Genomic DNA, 16,130 nt, shown 5'->3' on the forward strand with positions numbered 1-16,130 from the left:
CTTTTCCAATGAGTCAACTCTGCATGAGGTGGCCAAAGTACTGGAGTTTCAGCTTTAGCATCATTCCTTCCAAAGAACACCCAGGGCTGATCTCCTTCAGAATGGACTGGTTGGATTATCTTAGGATAAACTAAACTGTTTCACCTGTATTAGTTGTGTGGCATTGCTGGACATAAAATGTGATGAGGTTCCAAAAATGTTTGGTTGTCAAAATGTGGCAAGAACTCTGGAAGTTTGAAAAACAACTCATTTGCTTATATCCTGCCCATGGCCCCACTACACAAAGAATAAAATTGACCTCCTTATAGTGACCTTCGTAACAGAATACAGTTTGGCTCCTGTTTATAGTCAGTCTCATTTTGTCCTAGCACCCACTCACTCTTCTACTCACTTTCCCTCTCCTGGCTTTCCTAACCTTTTTTCACTTCCTCTTATTCACCAAACTTGTTCTTACCTCAGCGTCCTCATCACTCTCCACCCTGCATGGGCCACTGATTTCCGAGTTCTACTACCCTCTGTTCTCCTCCTCCCTTCCCTCTCTGCCTCACACCCTCCCTTCCTTCCTTATTTCTCTCTTTCTCTCTCTCCATTTCTATCTTTGTCTCTTTCTCTCCTTACCTCATTTTTTTTTTCATCTTCATCATGATTTACTCTTACTTTGGCAGAAAGCTCTTCTCTGACCACACTCTACCAGATGGGACACTTCCCCTGCCGTTACTGTATACATCATTACCCTATCTATTTTCTTCTTACCCTTGTTCCTATCAGAAACTATGTATATGAATTTTTTTTTACTTTCCTTATGTCTTCTCATGTTGACTATAATATTGAAGACAGCAGAGATTTTCTATCTCTTATTCACTGATGAACGTTTTGTTCCCTTTCACAGAACAGTTGTGACTGCAGGGAAGATGGGAGGGGAGAAAATTTCACATCTTGATTTAAGGGGATTAAGTTACTGAAATACATAGAACTAAGGCAGCCTCGCTCATTAAGAAGTTCCTCTTCCCCTGGCCTGTAGTGACAGCATGAAATGAAAGCTCTGCTGTAGAGTTCAACCTTGCCAGAATCTGCAAACACAGCTTTGTTTTCAGACATGAGCTATTTGCTGGAGTTTAGCCATGGACATATGAAAAGTTAGAACTTTGCAAAATATTCATACTTGAACTTTTAATAACAAGGACAAAAGATTTATCCAAAGCATCTGATTTGTAGCCAACTCTTATTTTGTGATGTTTAATGTGTAATGCTTGATGCTAGTCTGTACACTTTACATTTCAGGCTGAACGTTGTAATAGATGATGAACAAGGAAGCATCCATGAATGAAAGGGAAATGCAATAAGCTTATTTCTCTGAAGAAATATCTTAGACCAAGGCTGCTTGATTTTATTCTTTTGGCAGGTCATTTAAAATAATTCGATGCTCAGCCCATAGACTTGAAAAAGTTTTTAAGCACAATCTCAGCATCCAGTTAATACAAATTGTTTCTAAGTCTACTGTTGATAGGTAGGATAGCTTCAGGGTATTCTGTTTTATCCAACGTTAACTTAGTAGCTGGAAAAATATCAAGACATATTTTCTAACACTCCAGGAAATGTTATTTCACTGGCTCCTATTGATTTCATTAATATTTTTATTCCTGTAAAAGTGTTGCATATGCAGTGTAAAACTTGACTCTGTGTCTGCCTGGTGGTAAAACCTCATCTTTATGCTTGAGGGTGTTCTGACTGGTGAATGAAAGACAGTCACACAAAAGCATATGTGAACACAGAGATATACAAAGAACATTACCTTGACAAACAAAAGTTTGGTTTAAATGAGAAGGAAATTATATAAGCAAATACATTGAGGGAGTAATTAAGGAGATTTTGAGTCTTCTCTTCAGGCAGATTCTTCCATTTTCTGTATTATTTAAAGAGAATTAAAATTTTTTAATATTTCTGGGACTCTATTTTAAAGTATAAGCAGGGTTTTACTATAAATAACATTTTTAAAAATATAACAAAGTTCTGCAGCATTGCGGAATATGAGGTAGAATAACGTTCAGATGTGTTTGCAAGTATCCTGGCCCTTCTTAAGCACAATGAAGCTTTATGATCACAAAAGTTCTGTAATTCTCTGTCAAAGCCTCATTAACTGTTTTAGACAACACAGATGATGGTAGGAAACTGAAGAAATAGTTACAGTATAGTACTCTGAGGGAATTAACATAACTTAGAAAAATTCTTAATGTATTCTCAAAATTAATGACTTTATGGAAGTAGGACTAAGTCTTTCAGTTTGACATTAAACTTTCAACCAAGCACAGGTTCAGCTTACCCAAATAATTTAATAGTAGCTGAATTAATGATTTTTTGACCAACTTAATCTGATAAACTAATTATTTGACTTGTGAAAAATAGTTTTTGTTAATATTAACAGTCTACTTAACCTATTTGAAGTACAGAGACCCCTATGGCATTAGATGACTCCATGCAATTACCCTAGTCCTTGTTTTTTGGGGTCTGCCCTAATGGTGATTAGGGAATTTAGGGTGATTAAAAGAGAAAGTCCAAAAACAAAATCAAAGATCTGATTCAAGCAGTTACCTCATTCATGCCACTACTCATCCATCGCCTTAGCAAAACCTCCTAACTACTCCCTTGTACCCACACCCTTCAGGCTTTCATCACAGTAGAGTTTCCCTCTGAGGTCACTGCTGATGGTCCTTTCAAAGCTGATTTCACCCAGTTAAATATCTTAGACAGATGAGAAAATGGCAACATGAGTCACAAATGACGATTTACCTCAAAAGCGCTGGTCCTGAGTCCATGACACCTCTCAATAAGGTCTTGCTTCTAAGGAAACTCACAGTGCTTTCATGTTTCATTTTTTTAATTTTGTTTACCCTTACTCTGCCCAACCCTGATACTTTGCACATTACAGAACATTTTAAAGTTTCCTAATACTAATGACTTGAACACACAAGAATAGTAAACAGTCATGTGCAAATAACTCTGTATGGTCAGTGAGAAGCTTAACTATTTTTATAAGAAAAAGTATTTCCATAAATATATGTCTATGTTATAGAGAATTCAAAGTAAGTAATCACAATTCATGTGATTGTAGAGGCTTTTTTTTTTCAAAAGTGTGTGAAAGAAGATTGAAAATGAATACTGGCTTATTAAGCATTACAATATTGTAAAGTAATTAGCCTCCAATTAAAATAAATAAATTTATATTAAAAAGAAAAATAAAATTTTTTAAAAGGGAAGTGAATATTGGCAATAACATAGCTTGAAAAAGCAGTAAGTGGTGTCACACACAAAACAAAACAAAACTTTTCCTTATTTGATTCTTTTCCTATTTTTTTTACTATACTCAGAAATAGTCATCCAAAAATATTATCTTGTATGCATCCTTAAAACCTGAAAACAATTATTAGTATGTTATAAATGATTTTTGTGTATAACTGATTTGACAAAAAAAGAATAAATCTACAACTTTTCCCAAGAATAATCTGAAAATAGTAAATGTATCAGTATCATAGATGTTATGCCTCTTTTTCATTATGCCTTGCTCTAGAAAACATATATTTAATATTCCTGTGAAAATGCCTTCTTGGCAGGAGGTTGGTATTTTCCCAGTGAACAGTCCACTGATGGTACAGAATAGAACGTTCCTGCCCCCTTAAATAGAAGACTGCATATTATTGTGTCCTTTGTGTCCCTTTGAAGAACAGGGAACTTTTTATTCTTTCCAAGAAATGACCTTTCAGATTCAGTAACGGCATGTTCTGTTCCTCAGGAAATAAGAGAAGATCGAGATAGGGCACGACTAGACTCGATGGTGCTGCTGATCATGAAACTGGACCAGCTCGATCAGGACATTGAGAATGCCCTCAGCTCCAGCTCCTCTCCATCCAGCACACCAACCAGCCTGCGGCGGCAAGTCCCTGTGAGCTTCCCACCTCCCGCTTCCCACATGTGAATGTGTCCCTGCACCTATAGAGGCCCTCTTGAGAATGAAACATCTTGGATGGCCCAATCTACCCGCCATGTGACTCTGATAGTGTTCCATAAAGATGACTCAAATCATTCTAGGCTTCACGCAGAGTCCATAAGAGACGTGTGTGATTCAAAAGAAAATGGTTATTGTTAGACAGGAAAGAGAGTCACTTTGGGAAGTTACTTTGCTTCCTAGTGATCAGATTCTCTTCATTGCTGTTGTTTCCGTCATTGTCAGTCTTCTCTGATATGTTGTAAACACCGTTAGCAATGCTCTGTTTATCTTGTCAAGTATTTTATTTCCAGCTTCCCACAAATTTACACTGGATATAGAAGATGGTTAATAAGTATCTGTGGGTGAGTGATTGGTTGGATGGATGAGTGGGTAGATGAGTAGGCAAGTAGATGGGTGGATGGGTAGGCACGTGGACGGATGGAGGAATGAATGCTGATTGGACTAACTCAGCATGTTAACAGAAATAATTTACCTGAAATCAACTTGAGAACACTCTAAAATTCACTCAGTGAAACATAATGAATAGGACAGAGGTGAAAACTTTATTCTACTGGGCATTAATTTCATATAAGATAGATTCTCTTTTGAGAGTCTAACACCCAAGATAAAATTTAAAAGACATAGATGCCAAAATGTCTATACACTTCACATGTTTAATATTATGTTCATATTAAATGGCTTTGTTTTTGCATATCTAGCAAATGTGATGGTAGAATTTACTTGTAATTAAGCCATGGACCCCTTTTGAGAACCTACCAAAATAGAACTATTCTGTATCAGATTATTTTGTAGAGTTCTACTATTGATTATTAAGTTATTCAAGACTTACTCTGACTGTGGTACAGAATATTTCACAGAAAATAAGCGAGTCAAATTAGTAGCTAACCTCAGTATATATGAATGAATTACATAGCGTGCATTACATATGCTAACACATTCCTTCCTTATAACATTGTTCAGAGTAGAAAGAATAGAAAAGTTAGTAATTGTATGTATAAGAGCCATGTCATTCAACCACTATCCCATACTTCTTTTCATAGCTGACTATTATGGGAATCTGATGCCTTAAGTAAAAAGCAATCTTAATTTAAAAATGAAAAAAATATGACATTAAACTTCAGTCTAGACCTAGAAAGCCAGTAGAAGTGACATTTTTCTTCTTGTTTGTAACCTTCTGGATAATTTTTCCTTATCCTTCAGGAGTCATCTCAGATGTTTTCTTTACAGTGAAGAAGGGACAAGGAGAAGGGAAGTCGCTCAGTCGTGTCCGACTCTTTGCGACCCCATGGACTGTAGCCTACCAGGCTACTCCATCCATGGGATTTTCCAGGCAATAGTACTGGAGTGGGTTGCCATTTCCTTAAGTCTTCCCTAAATCTCCATACGTCTTTCCAGACAGAATCACTTACTACTCCCCTGGTGCCATAGTGTCTCACACATACTTCAGTAGGACAGACATCCAAGTGAAGGAAACACAACCAGAGTAGCCTCCTAAAGACCAACAAGAAGGGTGTTTTAACCTTGTTTACAGATGAAAGGTGTAGAGAAGCTTCATGCTCATTTTCACCATTTCACTTTGTGCTCATTTTCATCATTTTCGATAAATGTAAAGCCCTATTTTTCAATAGGAGAGGCTTCTCAGTACTTTTTTGCCATTAATGTACATGTGGGATACATTTTCTCTTTTAAAGTTTTCTATTGTGAATTGCTAATCTCTCTCTATCTCTTTAATGGTTCTTCTTTTCCTTCTATATTGACCTTTCCTCAGTACTATGTATTTAGGGAAAAAAAGCACAGCACAGATTTCTGCTAAATAAAACTCCATATTATTGTCTCCAGCTCAGAGAGCAAAACAGCCCTTACCTGCTACATGTGGTTCTTTGTTGGAAGGTAAAGACAATACAAAACAAGACCTAAGGTGGGTGATGATTAGATTTGCCTACATCTATTTCTTCTCCCTCCATTTCAAGTGTAAACTGGATATTATATCACATGCACTCTCATGGACCATCACCATCCTCGCTGAGCAGTGGTTGATTCTGTAAATAAAAATGTGTTTCTGAGTTTTTAATTCAGCAGATAATTGAAATAAGCCCAATAATACAATAGAAACATAAACTTTCAAGTCTGCAGTCCTGGGTTCACATGCCAGCTCTGCAACTGAGTATCTGAGAACATAAGAAAAGTATTTAATTTCTCAACTTCAAGTTCACATAAAAGCAGGAGAGATTGTTTCCTACTTAATGGCTTGTTGGGAGGAGTTAATGAAAGAAGATATGTAAATGCATTCAGAGATCTGATACAGACGACATATTTGGTATTTGTTAATTCATTTTCCTTCTCGCATGTCTTCACTCACACCAGACACTGTGCTAAAGATGAATAGGATATAGCCTGAATCCCTCAAAATTTCTTTTTGGTCTCTGTGTTTTTCTAAGTCATCCCTTTTTATTTCTGTTCCTTGGTGTTTAAAGCTAATTTTAACATTCCATCATCATCAAAAATTTTTCCACATGCGATTTCCATTCCATTTGATAATTGTGCCATGGAATAAGTGGGTTATAACAGATGATTATGACTTTGACTGTCCATCAAGGAGCTCTGTCCCAGATTCAGAGGAGAAGCCTCCTCTGACACACCCTCAGACTCCACTGTGAATCTACAGTTTAGGACAGAGGGGAAGACATGCAATGAAACAGTGACCTCAGTTTGAAATTATTTATAAGAAAAGGTTAGAGTGAGTTCTACATATAATGTGCTGTGTGCTCAGTCACTCAGCAGTGTCTGACTCTTTGCGACCCTGTGGACTGTAGCCCGCCAGGCTCCTCTGTCCATGGGGATTCTCCAGGCAAGAAGCCTGGAGTGGGTTGCCATACCCTCCTCCAGGAGATCTTTGCAACCCAAGGATCAAACCCAGGTCTCCCACATTGCAGGCAGATTCTCTATAATAAAGGGAGTGGTAAAAAATAATATGAGCTGGAGTCTTAAAGAATGGCTTTAAAAATAAAATAAGGGTATTTTTATTGGAGTATAGTTTCTGCTGTACAACAAAGTGAATCAGCTATGTATGCACTTGTATACCCCCCTCTTGGACCTCCCTCCCCAAACCCCATCCCAGCCCTACCCATTTAGGTGACCACAAAGCACCAAGTTGAGCTCCTGTGCCACATGGCAGCTTCCCCCTGTATGGTAGGGTATGTATATCAACCCCAGTCTCCCAGTTCATCCCTCCCACCTCACCACCATGTCCTCATGGCTGTTCGGTGTCTGTGTCTCTCTTCCTGCCCTGCAAATAGGTTCATAAGGGTAGAGCTAACATTTATGAAGGCTGCCTTGATAGAGCTGGACAAGTGAGGGTCGGTCAGATCTGAGTTTTAATATCAGTCCTGCCACAGACTGTGAACTTAGTCAAGTTACCTGCTTTAAGCTTTGGCTTCATCATCCATCAGGTGATAATAATATCTTCCAAAAAGTTTGTGAACATGGAACAGTATAGTATTGTCTATAAATGGTAAAAGCACAATTAGTGGTGGATTTTTAAAATATTTATTATTTTACCTCAGAATTATTATATTGTTAGAAAGGTGCAAGGTTACCCTCTTAATTACCTAATTAATTCATAAACAGGAAGGAAAATTAATGCAAATAGTTTCTGATAAACATAAATGTCAAATAGATAAACATAAATGTCAAATAGAAATGACTTAAAAACTACCTGCTACTTAAGATTATGCATTTAATGTTTATAAATTACCTGCTATTTATGATTATCTGTTTAATGTTGAGTCAATATGAAATTTTAATACATTATTTTTCTCTTATGGTAAAATGTAAAATGTCTTTTCCATGCAAAAAAAAAAGTATGTTGCACTTAATCTGAAATCACTCAGGAATGAGAAATTTGGTTAGGGTTATATGTTTATACACACACACACACACACACACACACACACACACACACACTTAAAGACTGTTGTATTCTGTTTCATATTTATTATTCTTTTGTATGTATTTTATACACTTTCTTTGTTTTCCCCTTTTAAAATTTCTATTTGAAGCTTTATTGAGAAATAGTTTACATATAACAATATTTAAGGTATACAATGTAATGATTTGATACAGTTTTTAATTGCAAAATAATAACCAAATAAGGTTAGCTAACACATCCATCAACTAGTATAATTACAGTTGTGTGCCTGTGTGTATGTATGTGGTGAGAACACTTAATATCTAATCTCTTAGCAACTTTCAAGTATATAATAGAGTGATGTTAATACTGTCACAAAAGTGAAGATTAGATCCCCAGAACTTACACATCTTATAATTGGAAACTTGCACCCTCTGACCATCATGTCCCCACTTTCCCCATCTCCCAGCCCCTGGCAGCCACCACTCTACCTTGTTTCTGTTTTGGCCTATTTTAGATTTCACACATAAGTGATAAGTATTTGTATTTCTCTTATTTCATTTCACATAATGCTTTTAGGTTCTTCCATGTCGTCAGAAGAGGCAGAATTTCTTTCTTTTCTGTAGATAAACAATATTCCATTTTGTGTGTGTATGTGTGTGTATTTGTATATATTTATATCACATGTTCTGTATCTATTTATCTATCCATCAATAGACACTTTGGTTGTTTCCATGTCTTGGCTTTTGTGAATAATATAAAAATTAACAGAAGGGTGCAGATGTGTCTTCAAGACAGTGATTTCGTTTCCTTTGGATCTATACCCAAACGTAGAATGGCTGGATTATATGTAGTTCTTTTTTTAACTTCTTGAGGAACCTCCATACTGTTTTCCATAGTAACTATATTCATTTATATTCCCACCAACAGTGTACTAGAATTCCCTTTTTTCCCACGTTCTCATCAACACTCATTATCACTTGTCTTTTTTATGATAGCCATTCTGATAGGTGTGAGGTGATATCTGTGGTTTTAATTTGCATTTCTCTGATAATTAGTGACATTGAGTGTCATTTCATGTACCTGTTGCCTATTTGTATGTCTTTGGAAAAACATCTACTCAGGCACTCTGCTCATTTTTTGGTCAGATTTGTTTTTTTGCTAGTAAGTTGTATAAGTTCTTTATATATTTTGTATTTTAACCCCTTATCCAATATTAGGTTTGCAGATATTTTCTCCTAATTCTATAGGCTGCATCTTCATTCTGTTGTTTCCTTTGCTGTGCAGAAGCCATATAGTTAGATATAGTCCCATTTGTTTACTTTTGCTTCTATTGCTTGTGCTTTTGGTGTTATACCCCCCAAAACTGTTGCCAAAACCAATGTCAAGAAGCATTTTCTCTATGCTTTCTTATAAGAGTTTTACAGTTTCAGATCTTATGTTTACATCTTTAATTCACTTGAAGTTAAATTTTGTGAGTGGTATAAGACAGGGATCCGGTTTAGTTTATTTGCATGTGAATATATGATTTTCCCAACATCATTTATTGAAAAGACTGTTTTTCCCCATTGAGTATTCTTAACCCCATTGTTGAATGTTAGTTGACTGTACATGCATGCTTTTATTTCTAGGCTCTCTATTGCTAGTCCATTGATCTCTGTGTCTGTTTCTGTGCCAGTACCATACTGTTTGATTACTATAGTACTAAAATTTGAAATAGGAGAATGTGATGCCTCCAGCTTTGTTATTATTTTTGAAGATTGCTTTGGCTATCCACAGTCTTTTGTGGTTCCATCCAAATTTTAGGATGATTTTTTTTCCTTTTCTATGAAAAATGTCATTGGCATTCTGACAGGGATTGCACTGAATCTATACATCACTTTGGGTAGCATAATATTTTTCACAATTTTATTTTTTCCAATTCAGAAGCATGAGATAGCTTTCCAATTATTTGTGTCTTCTTCAATTTCTTTCATCAACGTCTTATAGTTTCTAATGTAGAGATGTTGTGCCTCCTTGAAAGTGCAAGTTGCTCAGTTGTGTCCGACTCTTTGCAAACCCATGGACTATACAGTCTATGGAATTCTCTAGGCCAGAATACTGGAGTGGGTAGCCTTCCCTTCTCCAGGGGATCTTCCCAGCCCAGGGATTGAACCCAGGTCTCCTGCATTGCAGGCAGATTCTTCACCAGCTGAGCCACAAGGGAAGCCCTTGGTTAAATATTAATATCTGTCAGTCTAGTTATTCTTTCATAAAACAATATTTATGAGCATATTCTAAGTGCCAGGTACTATTATAAGCCTGGTGAATGTATCAATAAACAAGACAGGTAAAACCCCTACTCCGGTGATACATAGATTCCCAATAAAGGGAGACATAAAACGATTAGATATAGAAATGAATGAAAGGTGGATAGATGATACATACATAGGTAGAGATGGTGGATGGATAAAATTGATATATGGTAGATAAACAAAGTGATAAGATTATAAAACAGAGAATGATATGCTATGGAGGTTGAAGGGAAGAAACTGTTTGAGCTTAGAATGTCAAAGGATGCTTCTGTGAAGAAGTGATATTCAAACTGAGAGCTGAGTGACAAGGGCTGGCAAAGGGAAATACTTGGGCAAGGGATTAATTAGAAAGGGCATAGTTGCTACTCTAGGAACCACCTTGGTGTACTAGAAGGACTGACAGACAGCAAGTATAGTGGAAGCATACGGAAACAAGAGAATGGTAGAACATAAGACCAGAGAGTCGGGATCCAGGGTAGATAATATTTACGCATGTGGGCTATGGCAAAGTTGAGATGTAGAAAGAGTAGACACAAAGATATTTAAATCCTAATTTTCTCAGGATAAAATTATCAAGTGATGTATGCCTTCACTTCCCTCCCACCCACCACCCTTTGCATTCTCCTCATCCTTGCCTTTCCTTTGTGTTCTCAGGCTACTATATAACATGGAGATACCATTTAGTAAATTAAAGGCACAACCTTTGGAGTGATTACTGAGTAATTACGTTCATTGAACAGGCATGTCTTATCCACATATTGTGCACTAGTTGCTCAGAAAACATAATGATATTAATAATAACATTATTTACAGTAATGCCTATCATTTAATGAAATTGAATATGTGCTTGTTGTATACAATTTGCATTATCTTGCTTAATCTTCTTAAGCCTCTATGAGTGCCTGTGATTATTACACTCATTTTCAAATGAGGGAATTGAATTACATATGACAAATATGCCCATAATTCTGCCCTTAAATAGCTTTTAGTTCATTAGATAGACATACCCTTGAGCTAAATGATTCCAGGCCATGATGGTAGGTGTCACCAGGGAGATTTAATGGGAACATAGAGTGAGGTGAGAAGAAATGAGAACTATCTTTTCATTTGACACCCATAACTGCATTGCATGAGGAACGTGAAGTGAGTTACTCAGGGTCACACAATGAGTCAGAGTTGTCTATGGGCTTATATTAATATCTCCCGACTTATTGCAGTATCCTAGCTAGCTACCACTACTGCCCTTTCCAATGCACAATTGGCCATTAAGTTACTAAAGAAGTGTACTACCTCTTTTCAGTATTTGCATTCTAAAATGAGACCCTCTAAAGAGTACAATCATTAATACAAAATAGTCCATGGTTATGTGTGACAGGCCAGTGTTGGTTGTCATAACTATGTGGTGTGTCTGTGTGTGTTGGGAGGAGGAGGAGGTGAAAATGTGTGGGAGGCAGGGAGAACGGCATGTAGAGAGTGTGGACATATCTTCATATCAATGAATTTTTTAATAGGATCTGGAATCAGGACCTGAGAGTGGAACAGATACCACTTCGATAAATCAGACACAGATAAATTTGTCTTCTAACACTGAGTCCACTGACCCACAGTCTTCCACCCCAGTGGCCAATTCTGGAACCAAACCCAAGTCTATGGTAAGTTATATATGATAACAGTTTCAACATGAAGTGTTGATGATCATCATGTAAGAGTTGATATCTCATTTATTCAATTTAGAAGAAATACTCTTGGATTCCTAGTTGCAGTGACTTGAAATGTTTAACTGTAACCCAACAAATGTTATTTTTTTGTTTTATAGATGATTACACAAGTACTTTACTAAAATGGGTCATTGTTCTACAATTACGCAAAATATGGTATTAAATTTTCTTGCTGGATACTCAGAACTTTAAAGAAACAAGAATGAAAATCTTCACATGATTTTCCCTGTATTATTATTTTGACTACAAGGCTTACCAATGGGAAAATCAAGGGATGGATGGATGGATAGATAGGTACATAAACAGATAGATGGATAGATTAAAGGGTGGAGATAGATATATAATTTCACACATATGATAAGTTTTGTGTGGGTATGTCAAGTGCTTGGTAAAATGCTTGGCACAGAAAAAACACTAAAAAAGTGTTAAGCTACTGTCATTATTATGATGTTTCGTGGACTTTGCAATGCTACAAAAACAAATGAAAAGAAGAATTACTACATATAGTAGTACAGTACAGTGAATTGTGAATAAAAGACATTTTCCTTTAAGTAAAAAAGTTGAACTGCAACAGGAAAGCAGTATTTGACTCTAAAGGTAACATTTATGGAGGAAGTAATTACTACTTCAAATATCTAAAGTCCCAGGGCTCCAAAATAACCTTTCCTGGTTTAGTGAAAATCATAGTGTCGTATTATTTTTTTTTAAATGTCCATGTTAGCTTAACACAGAGAAATGAGTTTGGATTGCTTTTTTTGCTTGCCTTTAAAATAAAAGGCAAATCTGAAATATAACTCAAAAGAGAATACTTGAATTTAAAACATAGTAGATATGTTCAGTTGTAAGAATGTCTAGATTCCTTTTGACGGAATAAACATTTATTGAACACCTATGATGTGCCACGTGTCATACTAGATGAAACAGACTTAGAGAGCAGTGAAAAGATAGTCTCTGTCTTTAACTATCTCATAGTCTAGCAAAAGAGGAAGGCGTGTAAAGCAGTGAAATGCAATGACACGCTGCACGTTAGTGCTGTATTTATTGGAAATGGGAAGAACCAATGACATACCACCCAGTGCTATTTTATGGTACGTTGAAAAATTGGGTCCAGTATGTATGTCCCTGGGCAGACTGCAGTGACCTGGGTCTCTCCATTTCCGCAATGAACAGAGAATGTCGAAATGCAGAATTCAAATAGAAGCCAAACAATCTGATTTTACCACATTCTTATTAAGGGAAAAGATCAAAACCTCTTGAGAGTTTTAGCTTGAAGATTTGGGAAATGTTGGAGCATTGACTTTCTGAACACTGGAAACAGGTATGGGGCTGACACATGAGAAAGAAATAGAAAGGGAGGTGAATTCCTTTTTTATGGTATTTATGCTTAAATCAGTTTTTAAAACACCTTTTAATGACCTTTAGAGTGTTCTTTTTACTATAACATTTATTCTGTGTTCATCTTTTACTTTAAAATAATCACTATTGGTATCTGCTATTTCTCCCTTGAAATGTAAATTTTTTAGTGTGTGGTCACCTTATAATTTGTAAAAATTGCTGCCACTCTGTATACAGTTCCTTAGTCTTTCTTCAGTACCCCCATGTTTATAGATGTGGTCATTATGTTTCTATTGAGATATGTACATGTTTTTATGGTAACCATCTTCAGTAAGCTTTCAGAATAAGAAACATAAAGCCATCGGTTTTCCTAGGACTTTAGTCAAATTCTCTAGCTGGCCATGAGAGGTACCCAGAGTGGGAGACAAACACTGTACTGTCGAAGGCAACTGACTTTTAGGAAATTTCTTAAAGAAAAAGAACAATTAAAAAAGTACCTTGAAAAACAAGCTTTTGTGTTAGCAGGAGGGCTGATTTAATGTGCATGTGTGTTTATTTTTTGCTGGGTTTGGTGTTACTGTTATTTTGAGTATTCCTTTTTAGTAAAGTTAGAAAAGAAGTCTTTTGCAATGGATCAGTTTTATGGTTTCAGTTATCCCTAGGTTAAAAATATTAGAATGAAGAATTTTACCTATTTTATGAGGTATTAAGTACATACTCCCCCTCAATTTGGAGCTTAGGGAATAATGACAGACTGGCTACTTTGTGAAAAACAGAAAGAACTGTAGAATCCTACAGAGTGGTTGTTTTCACTGTGATCTAAAATTTCAACGTTAATATTAAGTAGAAACATTAAATTCAAAGAACACTTACTTCAAATATCCACGTGAAATGAACTAAATTTCTGTTCCGGGTACTTCTCTCATATTTTTACAGAATGCTTACTTTCACTTCAGAATGATTTAATGTTACATTTGATTTGTTGCTACAAATCTATTTATAATGGTGACTAACTACCACAAATATTTGGATTTTCATTTGTGTGTAAGGTCTCTGGATTTCTAAGTGCCAATGTTTCAATAAGATTTCTACTTTTATATTTATTATTAGAAGGGGACCGATGAGTAATCTTCAGATTTTTCATAAATACCATGTATATATCAAGCTGAAAACTGAGCATTCAAGTAGATTTCTGAGATGTATTTGACACACAAAATTAAAAAGCTAGAAGGTAGGATATCTGCTACCAGAAAACACATCATTAAAAACAAGGTCTGGTGCTTTATTTAAAAAATCTCATCCATCTCTCTTTTTTGTTTTTACTAGGTGTAAATGTTTATTTTAGTCCCTACTTTACACACAATGTATAGCAAGTAACTAAAAAGTACATGACTCACAAATAGGTATAAAATGTGATTTAAAGTAAAAAGAGGGAACACCCAACTGAAACAGGCACTGAGATGGTCCCAGATGCAACAATTAGCAGAGAGAAAAATCTCACCCATTTCTTACTTCTTTGTTTTGTTCCTTTGATGCAGCCTCGTAATGCCTCTCACACTAGACACTTGGGCAAACAACCCATATGTAGTCATACCATCTTTATATAGTGCTTTCTCCACTGCACAACAGTATTCTGACATCCTCTGACCAGGATAATCGGTGGCTTGAGTTGTTCCTGCACTAAATAGTTTAGAGTTTTTATATGAAAGATTTTAAAGCTGGGCACCAAAACCCCAGAAATATTGTTGTGGTGGTTGTTTTACTTAAAGCTACTGATCAGTATAAGTGGTCATTAAATCATTGTTAATCACTATCAACCTATCTTTCAATTCATTAATTCTTTAGTCAGCTTTGTCTAACCTGCTGTTTAATCCACACTGAGTTCTTTCAGTTCAGTCGCTCAGTCGTGTCCTACTCTTCGCGACTCCATGAATTGCAGCACGCCAGGCCTCCCTGTCCATCACCAACTCCCAGAGTCCACTCAAACTCACGTCCATCGAGTCGGTGATGCCATCCAGCCATCTCATCCTCTGTTGTCCCCTTCTCCTCAATCCCTCCCAGCATCAGAGTCTTTTCCAATGAGTCAGCTTTTCACATGAGGTGGCCAAAGTACTGGAGCTTCAGCTTTAGCATCATTCCTTCCAAAGAACACCCAGGACCAATCTCCTCTAGAATGACTGGTTGGATCTCCTCGCAGTCCAAGGGACTCTCAAGAGTCTTCTCCAACACCACAGTTCAAAAGCATCAATTCTTCGGTGCTCAGCTTTCTTCACAGTCCAACTCTCACATCCATACATGACCGCTGGAAAAACCATAGCCTTGACTAGATGGACATTTGTTGGCAAAGTAATGTCTCTGCTTCTGAATATGCTATCTAAGTTGGTCATAACTTTCCTTCCAAAGAGTAAGCGTCTTTTAATTTCATGGCTGCAGTCACCATCTGCATGATTTTGGAGCCCCAAAAAATAAAGCCTGACACTGTTTCCACTGTTTCCCCGTCTATTTCCCATGAAGTGATGGGACCAGATGCCGTGATCTTCGTTTTCTGAATGTTGAGCTTTAAGCCAACTTTTTCACTCTCCTCTTTCACTTTCATCAGGAGGCTTTTTAGTTCCTCTTCACTTTCTGCCATAAGGGTGGTATCATCTGCATATCTGAGGTTATTGATATTTCTGCCGGCAGTCTTGATTCCAGCTTGTGCTTCTTCCAGCCCAGCGTTGCTCATGATGTACTCTGCATAGAAGTTAAATAAGCAGGGTGACAATATACAGCCTCGACGTACTCCTTTTCCTATTTGGAACCAGTCTGTTGTTCCATATCCAGTTCTAACTGTTGCTTCCTGACCTGCATACAGGTTTCTCAAGAGGCAGGTC

General features: G+C 36.6%; 1 protein-coding gene across 3 annotated transcripts in view; it reads left to right on the forward strand.

Annotated features, from left to right (window-relative positions):
• The window catches only part of DLC1 (DLC1 Rho GTPase activating protein), a 515,375-nt gene that overhangs the window by 199,233 nt on the left and 300,012 nt on the right, over window positions 1–16,130 (forward strand). For all 3 annotated transcript variants that reach the window (XM_040243175.1, XM_040243174.1, XM_040243173.1), the window contains exons 3-4: window positions 3,788–3,937; window positions 11,716–11,856. In XM_040243175.1, coding sequence (XP_040099109.1) covers window positions 3,788–3,937; window positions 11,716–11,856 — 291 coding nt within the window. The remainder of the gene's footprint in view (window positions 1–3,787; window positions 3,938–11,715; window positions 11,857–16,130) is intronic.

Source organism: Oryx dammah, unplaced genomic scaffold, assembly GCF_014754425.2.
Source record: "Oryx dammah isolate SB20612 unplaced genomic scaffold, SCBI_Odam_1.1 HiC_scaffold_7, whole genome shotgun sequence".
Lineage (NCBI taxonomy): Eukaryota > Metazoa > Chordata > Mammalia > Artiodactyla > Bovidae > Oryx > Oryx dammah.